The following is a 22,142-nucleotide window of genomic DNA, read 5'->3' as shown; positions in this document are numbered from 1 at the left end:
ATCTTGTTATCGTTCTCTAAGTTTCTTCATCATGTTTTTATTGAAAGGTCCTAAAATCTTCCTCAAAAATTAGTAATATTAATCGTAAGATTTCTCTAAGGAGTGTCTTCTGAGCACACATTTAAAGATAGGCGACCCCGTGGATATTTCCACGGGTTAACAACTAGTTATACTCTGACCGTCTTGTCGGCTCTTGTGACGAACAGTTTTGAATTTGCTCCAATTTTAACTGAACTGGTAAAAAAAAGCGTTTAAAACGTTCGTCTTGAAAAAATGAATCTATATTATCTTTCATATTATAATAACCGTATACGTCTTCCTATCTGACACGCATAATGGTAACCTTAGTAGCAAGATGTACGGAATGCGGTAAATAAAAAACGGGCGAACCCGTGGAATTATCTACGGGCCACCGACTAGTTGGGATAAAATACCAAACTTGCGTAACGTCGACAATAACATTTTTAAATTTTGTGTTCGATTCAGTTCTCGAAGTGGATGATACTATCGTGGTGAAATAAGATTAATCGCGTCAAGTAAATTCCAAACGTAATCTAGTTACCCTATTTGTTAAGAAATCTGGAAATTTCTTCGTAGTATTGTCCACTTGATGCTGATCGTGAATATTAAATACTAGTGAAAAAACGGTCATTTTCCTTGCAGAATTCGAACTAAAACATCAATTTTAAAATTCTAAGAAACATTGCTCATTGGTTATATTTCAAAAAATATGCTACTACTAATTCTAACAAATTATAAATTTGAAAATCATTATCATAATGATAACACTTAAACTAAACAAAATATATTTCTATTATTATACTGAACATCATAAAAAAAAAAATTCTCTACAATTTTTTATAAAATCCCACACCTTAAGAAGATTTGCACGAAGCAAATTGGACAGTGAATTTACCGGCGAAAGGTATCTGAGCATGTGCAATTTTGTTTGTTTTCATTTTGCTTTCAAAAATTCGCTTTGTCGTAAAGTAGACACAATTTCTCCTTCATTGTGATATGGTTGGTAGTCAAGAGTGATTGTACTTTTGCTGGCACACAGTCGGGGGATTTTCTAATAGCGTTTATTCTTAGGAAAGCTCATTACTGGTAAGAATTCAAAATAACTGCCTTATTTTAATACTCAGAGTACTTACATTTAGAATTTTAAATTCGCCACATGCTTTTTGTTTCACGTGGAAGTCTAAAAGATATTTCACAGCTAATTCGCCGCCGAATTCGCCATTCACAATTCGCTTCGTGAAACGATAGAATATGTGGATCAATTTTAAGTCGTTAACAAAACAAACTAAAGAAGCAATGGATTCGTCAAATTAGGCAACATATACTTTGATCTGACCCCTGCTTTGTATTCGTCTGACCGTATGGTTGGATAAAACGCCTCCATGGGTTAAAAAGTAATGAAATACTTCATGCGTTTCACTTTCACTGGTATTCTACCAGTGATCTCAAAATTTTGATAGTTTTAATTCATAACATGCTACACTACGCTTTATTTACGTTCACTAAAAAATCCACCATGCTGTTTCGCTACTTCCTTGAGATACCACAACTTGTCGTGTTCTAATAATGGTGTGTTTTCAGTAAGTTTCATCCACTTCAATTTCGATTCCTTCAGTTTATTTTCCTAGATTGCAGCGATATTTATAAAACAACAAGAAAAATATTGCGTCTTTAATACAAAAGACATGTCAGATATAAAATGTCAGAAATATACGCAAATATAATATACGTATGTATCTCTTGGAATATATAGAACAAAGGACTTTCAAATGTTATCGCTTTTCAATCGCCAGTTTGGATTTTTAAAAGCACCAGTAGACGAAAAATCGCATTTAAGTTTGACGTAAAAAAACCAGAACAAATAAAAGCAAAAATATCAGTGTTTCCGAGGCTCTGTATTTTACCCTTGGTTGGTTGTCATTTAGAATTTAGCATCGCAATGCAAGTACACGCGAACAAATGTTGTTCCCTTACGTTCAAAAAGAACTTCCCAATTGACAATTCTTCAGGAGCCAGGTGATAGTTGTACACCGCAGTTTCGATCCATGCATTATCAGTATTTCTTTCATCATCAAGAAATCCTTCATATATCTGAAAAACAAAACAGTACAATTATGTCTAATTCATGGAATTATGGTGACTTAGTGCAAAGATAAGTTTATTACTTGCTCTTAAGACAATTCTTAATACACGTTTCCCGAATTATCTACATGTTTAGCTACATTTTTATAATTTTATAATTTTAATATTTCGACTTAAAGATCACATTCAGCACCAATTAATTAGGACGTGTATACTTTTTTAACTTGATCCGACATGTGAGAAAGCTGTTTTGGTGATATTAATGTTTACAGTCAAAGTCTTCTTAATTTTTATTAATAACCCTTGGTTTCGAGCAGAGGTCAATTAGCACCAAATTAAAAAACACTGTTTTAGAACACATTATTTATTTGCCGAATGAATTTAAGTTTTGGTGAGGATTTCAAAAATCACCTTCATTTTCTTTAACAAAGTTGAGAAATAACAGCGATACATTGAAGAAAACTAATTCAGGAAAGGTGTATTCTTTTTGTTTAAAATGAAAACAGCAAATTATTATTTACCACGTGTCTGTTGACTATAACACCTCTCAGTGCTTCCATTGATGTTGAAATAGCACTGTCACTTAACTTGAGCTGTTTTAATGTTGAAATGTTGAAAATCGACTTTAGAGAATTTGGAAGATTGTCTTCAGGATTGATACCGAGTTTAACTTCATCCTTAAAACAAGAAAACGTTTAGTATTAAAGAACTCTAAAATTCATGCGTACATCGCAATATTCTTAATATTCGTATTAGCTACTATCAACTAAGTTATGAAAGTTTGTTTCAGAAGATATTTTACGAAACAAAGATACAGAAAAAAAGTGAAAAAAATTGTTTTTTAATATTGAATGTTACATTACCGATGGTAAATAATATTCTCTTTGGCTTTCCTCAAGGACCAAAACTTCAAGCAGCTGATGTTTTGTGGACTGGTTCAATTCCCTAAATCTAAAATATTTTGCCATATATAACCGTGTTTATAGTATAAAGGTGTGGAAATAGTGCCTGTGGGTGAACGAGTTAATGTATTTTTAATTGACGCGCCTTATCGTTACGCAATTAAAAAAAAGGATATTTTAACTGAAAATGAAATGAAACAGAACGAAGGAAAAACGATAGGTGTACTGCTAAAACAACGCGGATGATCGGTTTGCCAAAACAGCCGTCATTAGGAGCAGGTACCGTTTCTTCCCTTTTTTTGTGAAACATGTTTCACTTGCCCGACAGGGAAGTATCCGAGCAAACTTCTCGCAATGACAGAAGACCCCGTTCGTTTTTCTTAGAAAATATGAAGTGTGTGATAGAACGAAAGTGACAATGAGCAATAGCGAGTTGCTTATGTGAGAATAATTAAATTTTTTTATAATATAAAACCATGCATACCAAAAAATCAGTTAACACATTACCTTGTAAATATTGCTTCAGTGATATGATTAGGACCATACCGTCTTAACATACCTCTTCCTTTAATTCCTGTTCGTCCTGAAGGGTTTCTACAAAAAAGTTTGACTTATTGCTTTGGATGGGAGATATCCAAGCTACAGTATTTTTTTTAACTTTTGGCAGTTTTTAAAAAAATGAGGTTCCTTAACATATTTACTTACAATGGCAACCCAATCATTGGATCCAACTCATAAGGTCCTTTATAACTTCGTCGATCACAAGCCTCGTCTAGTTCGTTAAATTTTGGAGGCTTTCTTGGGCTAAAAAAAGAAAAGTCGTCAGATTAGATTGCATGTTAAAACTATGGTAAAATATTTCAGTAAATCTTACTTATACTCTTCGTCAACACTTAGTGAGCAACCAGCCAATACATTCAAAGCCGTGTATTCTACAGGATCATAATCTGGATATACTATCTAAAAATGAAATTAGAAAGGAATAAGATTTTTATATTTGCTTGTCTTTATTGATTTATTTTGTTCGTTTGTCTTTGTTATTGTTTGTTTGTGTGGTTATCTACCGACTGGTAGCCTAGTGGTAGAGCGTTCGCTTCCAGTGCGGGAGGTCTTGCTGTGCTTGTACGACTTTCGTAGTTTAAATGTGACCTTTAAATGCACTAGGATCCCCTTTGCAGGGCCCTCCTTGATAACAGGACCAATAAGAACCAAAGAGGCTATCCTGGGTAAACAAATTCCAATAATAATAATAATAATAATAATAATAATAATAATAATAATAATAATAATAATAATAATAATAATAATAATAATAATAATAATAATAATAATAATAATAATAATAATAATAATAATAATAATAATAATAATAATAATAATAATAATAATAATAATAATAATAATAATAATAATAATAATAATTATATTTATTGAGTAGTACTATTCTATCATGAAATTTAAATTGCCATAATTTTCTTTCTATTTGATTAAAAGTTGTAACCTTTCATATATGGTGTACTTATAAGTTGTTTATTTCATATACCAAACGAATTTGTCTAAAATTTATTTAAACGCTAAAAAATTAATACCATGTTAGAATAGTACTACTACATTAAATTGGCAATAAATTCTTACCCATAATCCCTTTCACACTCAGATTATATTTTTTGGGGTAAGTTTTAAATGTCCTTTAACACTACAATAAAGATTTGGAGTCTCTTTTGTTTTATTGTTATTATTTTTCAATTTGCCGAAAATTCAAGTAAAACATATCTCAGCTTACTCGATGCTCAAAATCACGGAAGCAAGTTTCAACATTTCAGCGAAAATTCTTCCTACGTTGAAATATAGTAAAATAATTAAAAAATAATGTTGGAAATAGAAGTAACATGACTGCAGCTGTATAATGATAAACTTTTTTTTATATTATTTTTCCTTACAGGTACCTGCTGCGACGCATTTATCTCTAATGTTAGAATAATACTACTCAAAAAATCGAAAGTTTGTACAGTAATATTTCTCTGTTAAGCTATGCAATGGAGGTGTAGCTTATTTTGCAGATGAGTTCAGAGACAGGAGAATAATCGACAATCTAAGTTACAATGCCACGTGACCAGCTAGCGCTATTTTGCGGCTAGGTTCAAGCTCGACCCCAGCACCTTTTACCGTGGCGTCGAAAAGGCGCTGGCACAGGCTGGTCACGTGGGCATCAAATGAATCAGATTCTGGTTCATTTTTAATTTATGCAAATTCTGCATATTTACGATTTTGGCGATGGGCTGGGAAGATGTGGTACGTGTTTTCAAGCGGCTGAATAATATTTTCGAAATTTGAAATTTATTTTGAAACCAAAACAAGTTCAATGTTTCGAGTATTTAGGAGAAGGACACTACGTTATAGCTGTTTTGCCTACTGGGTTTGGTAAATCGTTAATTTATCAACTTTTACCCGACTTTGTTCCAGAACGAAAGGCAGGCAATATTGTACTTGTTGTCTGTCCTTTAACATCAATTATTCAAGATCAGTTAGTAAATTTAAGTAAAGTAGGCATTGAATGTGGTTTCTTACAACTCGAAGACCAAGCTAATAGCCAGAGATACGAACCCTTGTTTGAGGAAGATTTGAATGATGCATCAAATTCTGTTTTTAAAATTTCAAAAGCATTGTTGCAGGCAAATGTAAAATTTTATTTGCACATCCAGAGTCACTGTTATCAGATCAGGGAAGGAAGATATTACGATCAAAAATTTATGAGGAAAATGTTGTGGCTTGTGTGATAGACGAGGCACATTATGTGGAATTATGGTGAGTATAGCTAGCTAGCTAGAACTATCAGAAAGCGCAGCGCCGTTGAGAAGCAAATAGTCCTGGGGACGAGGTTGGGCTACGTTTTCTATATCAGTTATATGAATTTTTATCCTTTTTTGTTACAGAGCCCTGTTTGAAGACAACGTGATATTTAGAACTAACTATCAATGAATATTTCTTAAGAAAAAAAACTTCATTCAATCAAGTAAGCATTCAGAATAGTTTTTAGGTATTCGCATGGCTGTTTGTGTCATTTCAGTCAGTTTTGGGATTAACACTATTCGGTTCGCTCCCTGACAACCACCGCCCCCCCACCCTTTCCCCCTCTTTTTTTTGCTATGTAGCATAGCTATGATACTTTATGAGTTTTCGTATTTATCTATTAGACACCTGCCTACCAAATATTTAGGTCACATACCTCCCAGAGCCTTAAATATTAAATACCCCGAAATTTCTATGAGGTCCTCAAGATCCGTAAAATATAATAACTTTCGCTACGATGATACTTGAAACTTGTGCCTAACAACATAACTTTCTTTTGTTAACAAAAATCATTCTAGAAAGTTTTCACACGTGGTTAACAGGATTTTTTCGGATTTTACCCAAAAATCAGAATACGAAATATGAAAAAACGAAGATATGTTGTTAAGCAACTTTAATTTAGCTGTCAGAAACTTTAAACAGAATGTTAAAATTTAGATCTAGTAATTTATTTCTAAGCAGAAATGATGTTACTTCAACGAAAGTAACTTTAGGGAAAGAAATTTATGGCCCCAATCGCGAAAGTTTATTCCCGCAAAATATGTTGACACAGCCTATTCGCGAAAGTTAATCCTCACGAATTTTTTTTGCTGTGTAGCTAATTTCTTTTGTAGAAACATGTACTTCACTGAAAGACAAGAAACAAAAATAGGAGAAATGCTGTCGACACCACCGCCCATCGCAAAAGGTAATTCTCACGAAAAAATTATAGAAATGACAGATCGCGAAAGTTTTTGCCGCGAAAATAAGTGAAGGGTGTCATTCGCTAAAGTTTTTTCCCTTGATTTTGCGTTTTTTGACTCGCGCACTTGGTATAAATTATGTCTGTCATATGAAAATTATAATCCATGCCTTAAATGATTCCTATCAGCATTACTTCTTGCTGACGTCAGCATATTTTTAAAAAGAAGATCTATTGTTCGACAGATATTTTTATCAATATTTGTTTAAAATTATTCAAATAAAGTATTATTTTGATACTTTAATGACATTCAACTATTTAATCACTATTTATCGATTTACTCAGGTGCCAGACAAAACGTCCGAAAAGGTTGATTCAATTTTTTAATGAGATAGTTCGTGTATTTTTGGTCGTAAATGGGTGTGACTGCAGAAAAACATTAACGCCCCAGGGAGTTTTTTAACCTTGAATTCCAAAATAAAAAAATGAGCTACTAAGAAATTCAGGGTTGTTGGGTTAGCTAATCCTTAAGTATGCTAGGTAGAGCTTGCATTGACGTAAAATAAATGGAAAGGTGATACGATATGTATGTTTTGTATGTTCAACGATTGTGTTTAATATGCATTGAAAAATACAAAGTGATCTCCTTTACTAAAGTTGTGAAGTTCTTAGCACTCGATTCCTTTCGCCTAAAATGCATGGCAAAATCAAATGTGTGTAAAAAAGTGTATCCAAAAAGACGTCGAAACATCGTACAAAGAATTTATTATAAATTGTCTGTGCAGGAAAGGTGTCATCCTCTGTTTAAACACATTAGATATTATAGACATACTTTGATCTAAACACTGAACCCGACGATAACGCCAACGATGTAAGTGATGTAGATTTTCACCATACCAAACATTCTGGAAGAGAAATAATAGAAGTAACTTCGATGACACCTTATCCGACAGCGAGGTCGAGGCGAAAAAATCCAATACATGAAGAAAGATATTTTCAAGTAGTGACATTAAGGAGTTGCAAGCAAATGTGCTAAAATAATAAGATTTAGGCCAATTACAGAGTATAAAGTTTTAGAAAGCTTGGAAGGTTCCGAATTGCTGGAAAAATACTCATTTGCTCAACTGCGTACAAGACTTACTTACGAAAGGAAACAATAAGTTCTTTCCACATTTAGGTCCAGGTCAGTTTGCGTCACATACTATTCAAATAGTAACGATAAAGAACTTTTTAGAAAAAAAAGTTGGTTTATCAGACTAAAAAAAGAGAAAATTGCACCGCTAGCCCTTTCTTCTATGCAATTCATTTGTCTGTCGCATCGTTTTTCGCCATTTTCCCACCAAATAACAAAGTTTATTCTCCGTGAAAAAGTCCATAAATCGCAAACTATTCATCCAATAAAGAGCCTACAACTGCTATGTTTAAAAACAAAATTTTCTTTTCAAACAGTGTTCCTGTGACCTCCTGAAAACTAATACCTGAATAAGTACAATGGTCTATTAGAACCACACATCACAATTCAAGATAGGTGACACTTATATAGGTCTGTTGTGTTTATGTTTCCTGCATAATTTGTGAAAAAAAGAAAAATGATTTTTAAACTTTGCTGAAAGCGGTACTTAGGTCACAAAAAATGAGTTTTTATTGCCATCATCATGTTCGGCATACTTTTTTTTTGCTATGCTAATCTTTGTCTAAAAAATCATTTTCAAATATTTCGACCAATTAGTGCCTAAAGCGATACTTAGTTGAAAAAAACACATTTTTTTGTTTACTATTCCAAATTATGTCGAAAGCAGACATTAAGTCAGATCCAGAAACAATTCAGGGCACAATTTTGTACTTCACAATCTGTCAAAGTTACCCTTTTGAAATGGATGACGGAGAGGTCTTATTATCACAACAGGTTAGAATAATACTACTTTATGTTAGAATAGTCCTGCTGATAGAATAATACTACTCTGTTAGAATAGTACTACTAAAAGGTAGAATAGTACTACTATGTTAGAATAGTACTACTAATGTTAGAATAGTACTACTAATGTTAGAATAGTACTACTAATAAAATAATAATAATAATAATAATAATAATAATAATAATAATAATAATAATAATAATAATAATAATAATAATAATAATAATAATAATAATAATAATAATAATAATAATAATAATAATAATAATAATAATAATAATAATAATAATAATAATAATAATAATAATAATAATAATAATAATAATAATAATAATAATAATAATAATAATAATAATAATAATAATAATAATAATAATAATAATAATAATAATAATAATAATAATAATAATAACAATAATAATAATAATAATAACAATAATAATAATAATAATAAAAAAACTTAAATCCCACAGGCAAAAGTTGGCATAAATTACCTTCCACGATAGGAATTCCTCGCCCACAACAAATCGCTTTATCTGAGACAGGGGATAAACATTGGAGCGTTGCTTCGCTTGCTTGTCATCTTGATGAAGCTACACATAAGTCAACACATGTTACGTTGTTAAAAAAACTTAAACAACAATAAGATTTAACCCGATTAGATTGTGATTAGTAATATATATACACTGGATCGCACTCTGTATGTAAAAAAAGGAAGTTGGTCTTACCACAATTTCTGTGGTGGCTGCATTCCATTTCTTTTCACTGCTATCTTCTTCATCTTTTTCTCTTTCTACAACTTTCGTTTCAGTATTTATGCTCTGCATACGTTGCAATCTAATTTTAGCTTTTTGTGCTTTTTTTAATATTCTATCTGTCAAACTGTCAATCTTGCTTTGACTTTTTTCAACCATTTCCTCTAGTCTGTTGCACCTATACAGAAATGTGAAAGCGATAAATTTTAAGGAGATGAATTTAAACTTGCTCCTGTATAAAAGACCCTGGACCTATATTTCTTTATACTCAAAACAGTGATTTGAATTGGAAAATGAAAAAGAGAATTAATAATAACCTGATTTTTCTCAACTTAATTATGAAATAAGATTTTAAAGAATGAGACTATTGTTGATCATGTTTCAAGGGAAACTACACGTTAATACTTCTCGCGCCATATACTTAGGTGTGAAGTCATCCTCATTCCCAGAGTTTGTTGCCTATGCCTAAGCAAAAAAGCAAAAGACTCTGGGGACGAGGTTGATGCGGAGTGAGAGCAATTGTTCACAAACAAAAGACAAAACGAGTTAAAATAGTTTGCTCATTCCGTGCAATTACGCTGTTTGACAACAAGACATGTCTTAAAAAAGCTGAATGTGTAATAAGATATTTATAAGAAGTTGTTTGATAAAATTTAATTCTCTTTACATTTTTTTAAAATTAAAAACTCTCTCGGATAAAGGCCCTGTTCTATACCAGGATACAAGTGCATAAACTTTTAAACTGGGGTGGACTTTTGTGCGGAAGTTAGTTGTCACATATTAAGTAACATACTTTAAAAAAAGTATCAAAAAAATATTATGATGTCATTTTAATCATATTTAATTATTTAAATCAAGATATAGTGAAAAAAAAAAAAAAATGAACCATCTTCCATACTTTTCTTTTAAGTATTCCAGTTTCTCATCTGGCGAGTCATGTACACCTTTTTCAACATTCTCAATGTATGTATTCATACTATCCTCCTCCATCTTCATAATCTCAAACAATTCCTCACCTAGGAAAAAGCAAAAAAAGAGAACATTAGCTTGGACTAACAGAAGGGTGAATTACACTTAACGGTTAGAAGATCTCGCGGATAGGAACATCAAAAACCAACAGAGGAAACATTCTCAACAGAGGATAAATTTGTAATATTGGCGGTGTAACATAAAACTTTATATCGTTTAATATTGAATGGGAGGTACTTAAAGATACACGATGTGATTGGTTGAAATCAGGCAAAGTAAAGACAATAAATATTAGTATAAAAAATTTCCCTCTAACAGAAATAGTCCAAATTCTACTTACTTTTATATTGCTCCTGATACTCAGGAGGTCGTGTTTTGTAACGTAAATTCACCAAAAATTGAATTAGACTGATTGCATGCCAGATCATAATAAACGGTGGAGGCAAAGGTGGTCTCTTGTCATATGTTTCCACTAAGTAGTACCACTGAGCCTTCCAAACACGTTCTGATCTGATCTGTACCTCTCGGTAAGTGTTACTAGAAAAGATGAAACAAGAATTAATAAGACAGCAACTAATTACCATAGGCTGTATGTAGGTCGATAGGCATCAACTAAGTTCGCATTGCGCTTGCAATGTCAGTGTGATCATCAATGGCAGTATTAGTTGAATATAAAATCAATGCCAATGCTTTTTGAAACTTGTTTTTTCGCGCTTGTTTACATTTTAAGGTACCATTTTACTTGACGACGGGTAATACCGCTCCATATCCGCCCGTCGTCAAGAGCACTAAGCCAATCAGAACGCCTAAAAACCCGTGTTTCCAGCTTGCAAAATCCAGACGGTTAACAATTTCGTTTACAAAGAACAGGAAGCGCGATTTTTTTCTATGTGTTAACTTTTTCAGGTAGATAAGAGATTTTTTTTATTTTTTTTTTATTTCTGCACCATTGTATATACTCTTATTAATTTGAGGAAAGATGCTGATTGAGACACTATTGTTGAGTTTTTGTCACAACAGAACAATTAGGCTGATTCTAACAGTCACATTGACGGTAAAAATTGTTTTTTCTTTCATAAATTTTTTTATATTAAGAATAATATTATTTTTATTTTTTTGCATTTTAAGTTAATATCGTTTTTATTGTCGGCGTTAGCGCCCAGCCAATCAGAATGCGTTAAACCACGCATCAGTCGCATGCGTAATCCAGATAGTTAACGGAGATAATAATTTTGCATTAATATTGCAATTCTTGCAGTTTTCTTTTTATCACTAATCAAAAGAATGCTAATAAATTCAACATTTATTAAAAAACCAAATTAAAAAAAAAAATTATTTAAACATCAAATACATACTTAAAAATGGCTACAAGTATGCTAACAAGCATGACACTGGTAAAGATGAGGAAAATACCCAATATAACGATTACAATAGGTTCTTCAAATTCGCTGTCCTCTGTGTATGGTGTACTAAAAATTGTTTGGTTTGCTAAAAATAAAAAGTTAAACAATTTTGTTCCACTACAAATCAACCGCGTGCCGGACTTCAATAAAATGTTTTAACCTAACCGAAATATAAACTAACTTTGAAAAATGCAAAAAAAAATATGTCTCAAGCATTAGGTCTTTTTAATTTTTGTATATAAAAGATTAAAAGTGGTAAAAAGACAGTAAAAAAAGGCTCTGTTTAGGAAATAGCTACCTTTTGGTGGGATTGTCATAAACATATTGTTATACATGCCAAAATAAGGCATGGTGACAAGATATCGAATGGTCTTCCATGATATTTCATCATATGGCATCAAAACACTGTACCTGCCAATACCATAAGCCAACATGAAAATAGAGATGATGGCCAAGAAATTAAAAAGATCGCCCAACTAAATACAAACGGTCAACATTAGTTAATACCTATCGCATTTTGTAATGAAAGCGACTCACTTTTTATTACCTGCCGCATTTTGGAATAAACGGCTTATTTTGTAATAAAAGAATTACAAAACGCGTCAGATTGTTTAAATAATGAGTCCTTTTTATTACAAACGAAACAGGTATTACAAATGAGCTATTTATGCGCCGCACAACAGTTAACATTGACTAAAACTCAATCTTTCGTGATAGACAAAAGGGTAATAAACTATCATTATATGTCTACTTATAGGATATGTTTTACAGAGACAGGTTTTTCTGTCGAAGACATATAATAACATATTTACGTCATTCGCAAGAATCGATATCAAGGACATTCTTTGCAAATGGTCCACAATACGGGTATTACCCAAAACCAAATCATCTTCCACGAAAGACAACTTTTCACACAATGGATTAATACTAGAGAAAAGTGTACCATTTAAAGATATCATTTCTTACCATTCTATGTATCATTACCACATATGGACCCAAACGTTTACTAACGGTGAAAACATCCAACAGGCGCACAACCCATAACATTAGGTCTAACGCATATACTACTTGTCCAATGCGAGCTACTTTGGGTGCGCCAGACATGCGCAACCCAATTGCAACAAAAAACAACGGAATGCAAATGGAATCTAATTTGTTCCAAATAGAGGACCACCAAAGCCTTAACTTTCCCAGACATGTTTTGTTTTTGCTTGATTCCCAAATCTAAAATAACGATAACGATAATATAGTATTTAATAAAGAGAAAAGTAATTTTTTTTGCAAATACGCCTCTCCTATTTAAAGAAACATTGAAATTTAGCATATCTGGATGTATTTATATAAACCTTGGAATAAAAAAACACTCTACTTCAACAACAATAACCAGACAATAAAATAATATTTTCAATTTTTTTTTTTTTTTTTAAATATAGAGACGTTTATGTACAAAATTTCCAAAAATTCCTGGCATTAAAATTATGCATTGAACATAAGTCGCAGGATTTTGAAATGGGAGTGAAAGTTCAAAACGGACGGACTTGCTTCGATGCAGAAATTTCACCAACCTGACGAATCTCATCCATTGTGCACGATAAAACATAGGTGAACAGAATCCATTCAGTCGAAGTAGGCTTGTTTGCAAGTTTCTGTAAAGCAACACTGGCAAACAAGAACAGGAACGCAAGATGAAACATCTACAAAAAAATGTTTGTTTTTTGTTACACAACGCTACTGAGTTGTATTTCGCTTAAAACGTCGCCCTACTTACAAAGTTTATCCAATATTTTGTCACAGGTAGTGTATAAAACCTAGCAAAGTTTGCCAATTTTGGAAAACGTGATTTCTGATTATCTTCTTCTTCATGCTGATTGCTTTTAGATTCGCTGCTATAAAAAAACGAGCTTTATTTTCTATTACTTGCTGTTGTTGTATTACTTTGTCCATCAGACCTTAAAATATCTTTTCTTAAAAGACTGTTTAAGCTAGCATATAGCAATACCTTTTTCTTGAGTCTAACTGCTTCATATAGTACCATGCAACTGGTGCAGAGACAATACCAAGCATCACCTAAATTATTTTGTAGATTTGATCAAAAAATTAAAAAAGTTAAATAGAATGACCATATTTAATGTTAAAATGCGTAAGCAGGACAGGCAAAATCGGGAAAGGGGAACTAGAGGTGCTAATTTACTCTTGTTAAACAATAACATTGATCAATGATTTAGACCTTTCTTCCGCATTCGATCAATTAAGGACGGAAAGGAATGCTAGAAAAATATTTAACGACATACAATGAACGCATCACAAAATGTCTCACCTGTATTGCTTCATACTTTCCATAAAATGCGAGTCCGCTTTTCCATTTCTTGTAAATTATCTTCTGGCAACTAATATGACCAATAAACTCATCCAATTTACATGCTACTGCTAAATTCATGCAATTTTCACTTCCCCAACGTTGAAATTCTGTTTTGAGAAGGGATTCCGTTAGTGCATGATCACTTTTGTAACACTCCTGCAGTACTCCAACAGCTCTTTCACCAAAAATCCTACAATTACATCCGCAATAATCATGATGTAACGCCAATAAAAAGCAGGCAATCAAACCATGAGAAATCCAATTAACAGAATTTTTTAATTAATATGTATGAACGAATTGTTTTTTTTTTATTTTTCGTCCAAACAAACATATGGCTAGCTCTTCTTGTTCTAAAGTCGAACAAGCTCTGTTTAATTCAAAGTTTCTATTCAAAACACGTACCAATCAAGATCAATACATCATCAGATTCAACAACATTGGTGTTAAGAGCCCTGGGGACAAAAACTTAGCAGACGGTAGACTGAAAAAGCGTTACTTTGGCAACACATATGCCATACAAACGGAGCTCAAAACGCACTAGAAGACGCACATGATAGAACGTCTACTTCCGTCCTAAAAAGTTCAAAAAATTAAAAAGGCGGTTATGTTGACGTCAGCAAAACTGAGTTAAGTCTACAAATTTTATATCGAAAGTGTGTTTAACCCTATAAAAACTGTTTGTGAGGGCAATACCGGAGTATATTGACCGACGTCAAAGTATTGACAATATGTGACAGAGGTCAATATTTGAAGGTACTGCCCGAAATAAACATGGATTATTATCCGGGTACCACATGACAAAATATAACATTATAAGCAGGATGTAGAAACCATGTCTTTATAGAAACTATTCCCATATGGAAGGTACATTCGAAATAAAAATATATATTTTTAAAATCGAATATCGTTTAAACATTACAGATTTTTATTGTAGCTACAACATAAAATTCTTTAAAAGATAAAAGTAAGTTTAACTTCTGTTTCGCGTTTTTTACTTTTTTTTCGTGTTTTATCCATTCACATTGCGCGATTTTCGAAAATATCGATGCTAATCTTTTACCTGGGTAATAATAACTAATACTAACTACACTCACCTTGCACTGTTCTCTATTGTCCTTTTTACTGCGTCGTAACTTGCATCTTGTTTGTTCTGATAGCATAAAGCTAATTCCATGGTAATCTTTCTGGCTACAAGGGCTTTTGCAATTGCTTCATCGTCATGTTCCCATAAAAACAGGGCTAGATCATTTAAATTTGATACAACTGCCCAAATAAATAGGTCGTTGAATGGGTACATAAATTTTTCCTGACATAAAAAATAAAAAAGAAGAAAATTAAGTTATACCGTACAATTTAACTGAAATAATTTATAATAACTGATGTCTTTCAACTTAAAGGGTGTTTTAAGCGTAAACCTGACGTTAAAGAGGGAGCAGGTTACATCTTTGATAACATTTCACTATTTTATACCGTAAAAATCAAATTGTTGGAGATTAAAAGCTTTTTTTATGAGTTCTATCAAATTTTGGCTGAGCCTCGGTGTTGCTTTAGGTGCCTGTATTTTACAGGTCCAACTGTTGCTTCGTGTTGCTTGTAGGAATTGCTAGTTGAGGAGATGAAATTTACGTGTCTGATGGCAGAGAAGCCATTACTATTTTTCTATAACTAACTAGTCGTTAGCTCGTAAAAAGATGGGAAACCCCCGTCGTCTGTATTCCCGCATCGTTATTTCGTGCATCCTTAATAAAGTAATAACATTTACTTGGACGGGGGTTATTAATATGAAATGATGAAAAAAGGACGTGGAAGGTATTTTAAACTGATTTAGTGTCGAATTGACGTTTACCGTATACTTTTCCATTTTTGAGACATCCAACACAACAACAACAAAAAAACGTCTCTTACATTGAGTTTGTATTCTTTATAGTGTGGCATTACATCCATGTCGAGCAAATAAACCAATCCTTTTTTAATATGAGGCAATTTTAGGTAATCAGTGTCTCCATTTTTCATCATTTTGTAGATTCCTTTGCTCTGAAACGAAGCAACATGAAGGTTTATTGCTTTTCATATCAATTGCTCTGAAATGGTGCGTGACCTATGATAAGTATGAAATGAAGCAAAAAAGAAAGGTGCAGTTCTGAGTCTGTCCGTATGATAAACATTTCCTGAGGAATCGGGAAAATTTGTCAGCATGACCACAAGCAAAGCACCCACCGAAAAATCATGTGCGCAAGATTGCGATCTCAAATCAGTAATTCCACATCGATAGGCCAGATATATTATCACCATTCGGCCAAATATAAACGATGGACTCTTATCGTATTAAATAATAGAAACTTACAACATCATGTTTTCCACCCAGGGAAAAACTTCCTTTTCCGTGCAATATGGACAGAAAGTAAAAATAAAATTATGCTAACAAGTTTTTTCGGTTTTCAGAGAAACTTTTCCATATCGCTTTTTTTTTGGACTTTGCACCACTCTTTCAATATTTCCTTTTTGTTTCTGTTTTTCATACACACAATAAACACACATTTCACTGTTATTTAAAGACAACGAGCATTTATTTACCAGTACGATTTCTTTACCAAATAAATAAAATATATTATTATGGTGTGCAAGATGATTATAGCAATTTAAATATCACATGCACAGATACTTACTGTTGTTTTGATCAGAAATTGAGCAAGTTTGTCGTTTTCTCCGAGCGTCTAAAAAATGTTTTAAACTAATATATAATGTGAGGTGAAGAAGTTGTCCTGCCACAGTTATGAATTTAAATAACAAGAATCAAATCAACACTTAATTAGCGTTTAAATACAAAAATCTACCCAAACACGTTTCAAAGAAACTGTCCACAACTCCAAGAAGAAACAAATATTTACCTTCACGTACAGTTTCTCTAACACCCCATAAGTAAGAAATGATTCCATATCAAATCCGTTCAGTAAGAGCAATTCGACAAAATCGCGATTTCCTTCCAACAATGCGTTATACATGGATTCTTTCATTAACTAAAGAAACAATACGTTACTAATTACTGCTTTTTTGCTGCCATTATTATGATCAACAGTTTCAACTAAACGTCATCGATAACAACAACAAAACGCAGAAGCTCCTCTTGCCATTATAAAGATGCAACTGCAAATGATGATAATTTGAAGCATCAAAATAGTACATAGAAACTCAGTCTTACGTTATCACCAGTGGCTTTTATGGGTGGTATAAACTGTCCAGCTATATCACGTAGATTCCAATGCAATGCTAGATTTAGCTGTGAAACTGTTAGCTCGGTTTTACCCTCTAAACAATTATTTTTCTCGTTTGACTTATTACTGATTGAAGTTTATAATATGCTGTAAAATAATACTTCTCACCTTCATCGCGCTTGTTAACAGTCATCAATGCTCGAAGAATGGCTTCCTCTAAATCTTCTTTGGTTTCGGCATTGCATATTGTTATCTAAGTTGAAAAACTTGTATTGAACAAACACAAACACAAAAAAGACAACTACAGTAAAGCTCTCAATAGCGACGATCATGGATACCCAACCATTATTAAATTATTAAAGCACATACATACTGCCTCATCTGCATACATGAAAGAATGTTTTGGTAAGTCTTCATTCTTTGGGACTTGTTTTGTTCAGGAAAATGAGATTCAATTTTATTGAATAAAACTACTTCGTCTTTGACTGCTGTAAGGTGATATGAATGAACACCTGTTATTTGTAGTGAATAAGCCAATGAAATAAGATTGGCTGCCGCACCACTATCGTTAACGATTACCACGGGTATAATCGATTCATTTGAACCATTTAAACAGGCAGTGATTTGCTCAATTGTCGTAGCATCGCCGCCGACAACAATTTGAACAACATTTGTATCTAAATTCGATAATAATTAGGTAGTCTGTATGTGATAAAATTTCTGTTAAAATAAAAGAGATTAAGATAAGATAAGGTAAGATAACATTTGTGTCTTAATTAGTTAATAATAATTGCATATAATCAGAAGGGTTTATGTTGTGAATTTCTGTTAAATTAAAAGAGGTAAGGTGAGGTAAGATAACATTGTGACGACTCCTCTTCTCAAACAACTTGTTTTTATTCTGTCAAGTCTGGCTGCGGGAAAATAAATAAGGTTAATTTCGTTTAAGCAAAGCAAATAAAAAATTAATGTAAAATAACATTGTGTCTTAATTGCTTAATATTAAATGTAGATATCATGAAAGGTTAATGTAATGAATTTCTGTTAAAATAAAAGAGATTAAGTTAAGATAAGGTAAGATAACATTTGTGTCTTCATTAATTAATAATAAATACAGATAATCAGAAGGATTTATGTTGTGAATTTCTGTAAAATTAAAAGAGGTAAAGTGAAATAAAAAATATATATATACATTTACCCAATTTTTGCTGCACGTATTTTTCTAATTTTGCTCGGTATCTGACTTCCTGATTTTTAACTACTTCTTGTGTTGTTTTACGTGAACCATCACCCACTAACACGAAATGTGTATGATTTGAATCTAGTAAAATCTCTCCTGGTTTTATTACATTATCTGGTGGTGGGTACACACTATACGACGCCCAGCTTGGTTTGATTAAAGATGATTTTCTACCACTAACCCTCTTCCATTCAACCACACCTAAAAGTTTAACTTTCGTAGGCCTTCCTCCTACTGCTTTGCCAACAAATTTCATAATGCCACTATCCCAACCTCCTGTGACAATCAAGGTTTTCGTCTTTGAAGTAATCTAAAATCGCCGGAACATTTTCTTATTTCTTTCTTATATATTCGTGTAAGTTATGTTGAAATTATTTTTGATTGATTGTAATACTGTCAAGAATTAACAAATAACTTTTAGCCATTTTTAAAATTATAAATGCAAAATGCATTTTCTGACCTTAAATTATTTATAAAAATCACCTCTTGTAATCCGTGTTTTAAAGACCTTGACACATTCTCAGAAATATTAAGCTTTTCTTTTTCTCCAACAACTGATATCAATAATTCGGTTCCCTTGTCAAACTGCCAGCTATGTATCATCATTCTGTGCAATCTACTCTCATCTTCATCAAACTTTACGCAACAGTACTAAGGGAAACAATTTTAGAAAGATACGATATACATATTTAAAATTTTTTGACATCACGCGCTTTTTTAATTAACGATAACATGTGACAAAACTCAGATTTTCATAAGAAACAAACGTTAACTAAGCAATCGAAAGAATACACTCGGGGGAATATATAACCACACTGACACTACTTTCGTTTAACTTCCGCTACCTTACTCACTACTAAGATAAAGGTACAGGTAAAGGCTTCCTGCTGGTCAATCAACACTAAAGTTCTCTCTTATTCAGTGATGTGAACACCCTTGTTAATATATTATACAGTATTCATCGCTTAAGTCGTTATTCCAATCGAAAAGGATTTTCCGGAGACTCGAAAACTCGAAAATTACGTAGCGAAAAAGGAAATTAAAAATCATTTTTACATAGGCTCGTTTCTTTGAAGCACTTCCGCGAAATACGACGGGCGTTTGAACAGTTATAGGTGGAATATTGTCATCAAATACATCTTGGTCGCTGAAGAAAAAGAAAACAGCATTATTTGATAATTGCAGATACATTTACTACTGTATATTGCATAGAAAAAAAGGGCAGAATAAAAATTCGTTTAACTTCTATTCCTTTTGGTGAAATGTTGTGACAGTTTTTTAAGGGTCAGGAAAATAAAGGAAAAGAGTTTATTGGCAAACTTGTTTGAAATATGCTATTCGTAACTTGACTTGTCAAAGAAATCAGTTTGGAAAAGTTATTTCCTGTGAGCTAGGAGGCTAGTGTTACTACGTTTTTTACTGAATGTGTTGTTTTTTTGATATTTTTTGACTCTTACTTGGGGAGGAAGTTAGTTACATACATTAGATTGTATTTGAAAAAAATGGAAAATTAAGACTTTAAACTTTATTTGGTGTTTTTTCTCTTTTCTATCCTGCTAGCTTCGAGTTACTGTGTGGGTTACAAGGTTTGAGCGCAAATTTAGTAGCTTGCTGTATAAATATAAAAAGTTTGTTACCCTTCTTCTGCGTCGTCGGGTATGATTTCGAACTCACTTTGCGTCTTTGGGTAAATCTATGGATAAAATTAGAAATAAAAAAAAAAAAAATGATATTTAGATGCAAATTAACTATGCACTGTTACCTAAATTTATTGTTCTAGGATATTGCTATGACCTTAAATGACAACTGAAGGGGCAAGTTAACCCAAAAATTAATTTTCGATATATCACCCAGCTAATCCATAAAATCATGACAAAATATAACTTAGTTCCTAATATCGTGTTTTCTTCGTAAACTAGCTGCTGTTTCAATGAATTGTCTTTATTTTGCAGAACGCGTTTTGTACCGATGGTCTGGAATTGGACAACAATGACGTTAATGTATTCAGGAATAAAAATGCGAGACTCGTGTGTACGTCAAAGGCATGCATGAATAAGCTTACGCTGCTGTCATATTTGTTGTGTTTACAAAGTATTACACTCAGTTTTAAGTGCTAACATACTTGTGTTTATTTATTAAAATTATACCGGAGCAGATGAAAATATGAACTAGCTTAATTTACAGATTAATCTTTTTGAGTAAATAATCGTTAAAGGAAGATTAAGAACTGGTGTTTATTTACTTAAAATTGTGTTTTTTCATTTACGGGAACAAATTTCTGAACACATTGACATCATAGACCTTGCTTGATCCAGCTTTTTTTTATTTTTAAGGGATCGTGATGGCGAACGAAATTTTCAAAGCCAAAAAGCGTGATTTTTTAATTTATTTTGTTCAAAAAAGGTTCCAGTGAGACAAATGTAAATTTATGCAAACTAATCAATAAGGCAAATAAAAACGTACCGTATTACCGCCATTTGGATTGTCGAATCCAGTTCCATCAATTTCAATGTATTCATTTTTGGTAGGCTTTACACGCCACATTCTTTATTTTGCATCAAAGAATACCCCGTGCACGCTTTGTCCAAATTAACGAAACAACACTGTCTTCTTAAGACTCTGCTTTCGTCAATTCCTGTGAATGGAAAATGATCATCCGGTTAGAAAATAGTTTTTTTTATTATGTTTGTAAAATACTTGAAGTTAAAGTAATCATTAACTTTTCAATTGTTTTTACCACAAAAGCAAAAAATTAAAATGTTTTATTGCAAATTCTTTAGTTATTTATCTAGCTATAACCGCAATGGAAGAGAAATGAGATTAATACACCTTTTTCGTGTTTGCTTTCGTTGATGTAGCTACTACTGCTATATTACAACCTTTTAAAACAAAATGGATGTGATTTTTGAAATCTTCGCCTGAAACCTAATAGAAAGTGAAATCATTAGATTCGTACAGCAAACAAATAACCTGTTAATTTTGTGCTAATTGACCTCTGCTTAAAATCGAGGCTAATTAGTACACTTGAAAATAAGAAGAATGTAACAACAATACCACCAAAACAGCTTTTTCTCAAGTCGGATTAAGTTAAAAATGTATTCACACCAATTCAATGTTGTTGAAACTGATCTTAAAGTCAAAAACGATAAAATTATAAATTTTTAAAAACCATTAATTCTGGAAACATGTATTGGTATATTATCAGTGAAGCCTTAACAAGTGCACCGTACATCATTAGGTCCCAATCCATCAGTAGGGGGCAAAGCTGCAGTGTTTTAATACCACTGTAATCAATAGCTATACGCATTTTTTCTTCGGGTAATTTTAAGACGGGCGAAATATTTACGCCTGAATCTTCAATGTCATTAGTTGATTAAAAAACATTGCAGAGGCACAAGAGGGACTTGAAACAAGCGCTTCTAAACTTTTTTCTTCATTTGCGCTGATGGCTGATAAAAAACATAATGGCGGATAAAGCGGAACCAGGAAAGTTTTTTGCAAACAGTCAGAATTGACGAAAAATAAAGAATAT

General features: G+C 32.4%; 1 protein-coding gene across 1 annotated transcript; it reads right to left on the bottom strand.

The window, feature by feature from the left end:
* Positions 1 to 401: 401 nt before the first annotated feature.
* Positions 402 to 21,236, bottom strand: LOC130625718 (transient receptor potential cation channel subfamily M member-like 2). Its single transcript, XM_057440820.1, has 30 exons — positions 21,074 to 21,236; positions 20,248 to 20,303; positions 19,667 to 19,757; positions 19,094 to 19,261; positions 18,569 to 18,920; positions 17,740 to 18,047; positions 17,539 to 17,623; positions 17,358 to 17,464; positions 17,047 to 17,175; positions 16,825 to 16,872; positions 16,064 to 16,192; positions 15,253 to 15,464; positions 14,117 to 14,348; positions 13,799 to 13,866; positions 13,568 to 13,685; positions 13,365 to 13,493; positions 12,766 to 13,023; positions 12,098 to 12,275; positions 11,752 to 11,884; positions 10,737 to 10,933; positions 10,326 to 10,443; positions 9,401 to 9,605; positions 9,167 to 9,265; positions 3,880 to 3,965; positions 3,711 to 3,809; positions 3,513 to 3,599; positions 2,967 to 3,054; positions 2,625 to 2,780; positions 1,996 to 2,112; positions 402 to 1,645 (listed from the first exon to the last, which is right to left on the bottom strand). Exons 1-30 carry the CDS (start codon positions 21,152 to 21,154, stop codon positions 1,511 to 1,513), a joined length of 4,269 nt encoding a protein of 1,422 aa, XP_057296803.1. The 5' UTR covers positions 21,155 to 21,236; the 3' UTR covers positions 402 to 1,510.
* Positions 21,237 to 22,142: the final 906 nt, after the last annotated feature.

Source organism: Hydractinia symbiolongicarpus, chromosome 14 (genome assembly GCF_029227915.1).
Source record: "Hydractinia symbiolongicarpus strain clone_291-10 chromosome 14, HSymV2.1, whole genome shotgun sequence".
NCBI lineage: Eukaryota > Metazoa > Cnidaria > Hydrozoa > Anthoathecata > Hydractiniidae > Hydractinia > Hydractinia symbiolongicarpus.
The sequence above is the reverse complement of the archived record's forward strand: the minus strand, read 5'-3'. Positions and strand labels throughout refer to the sequence as shown.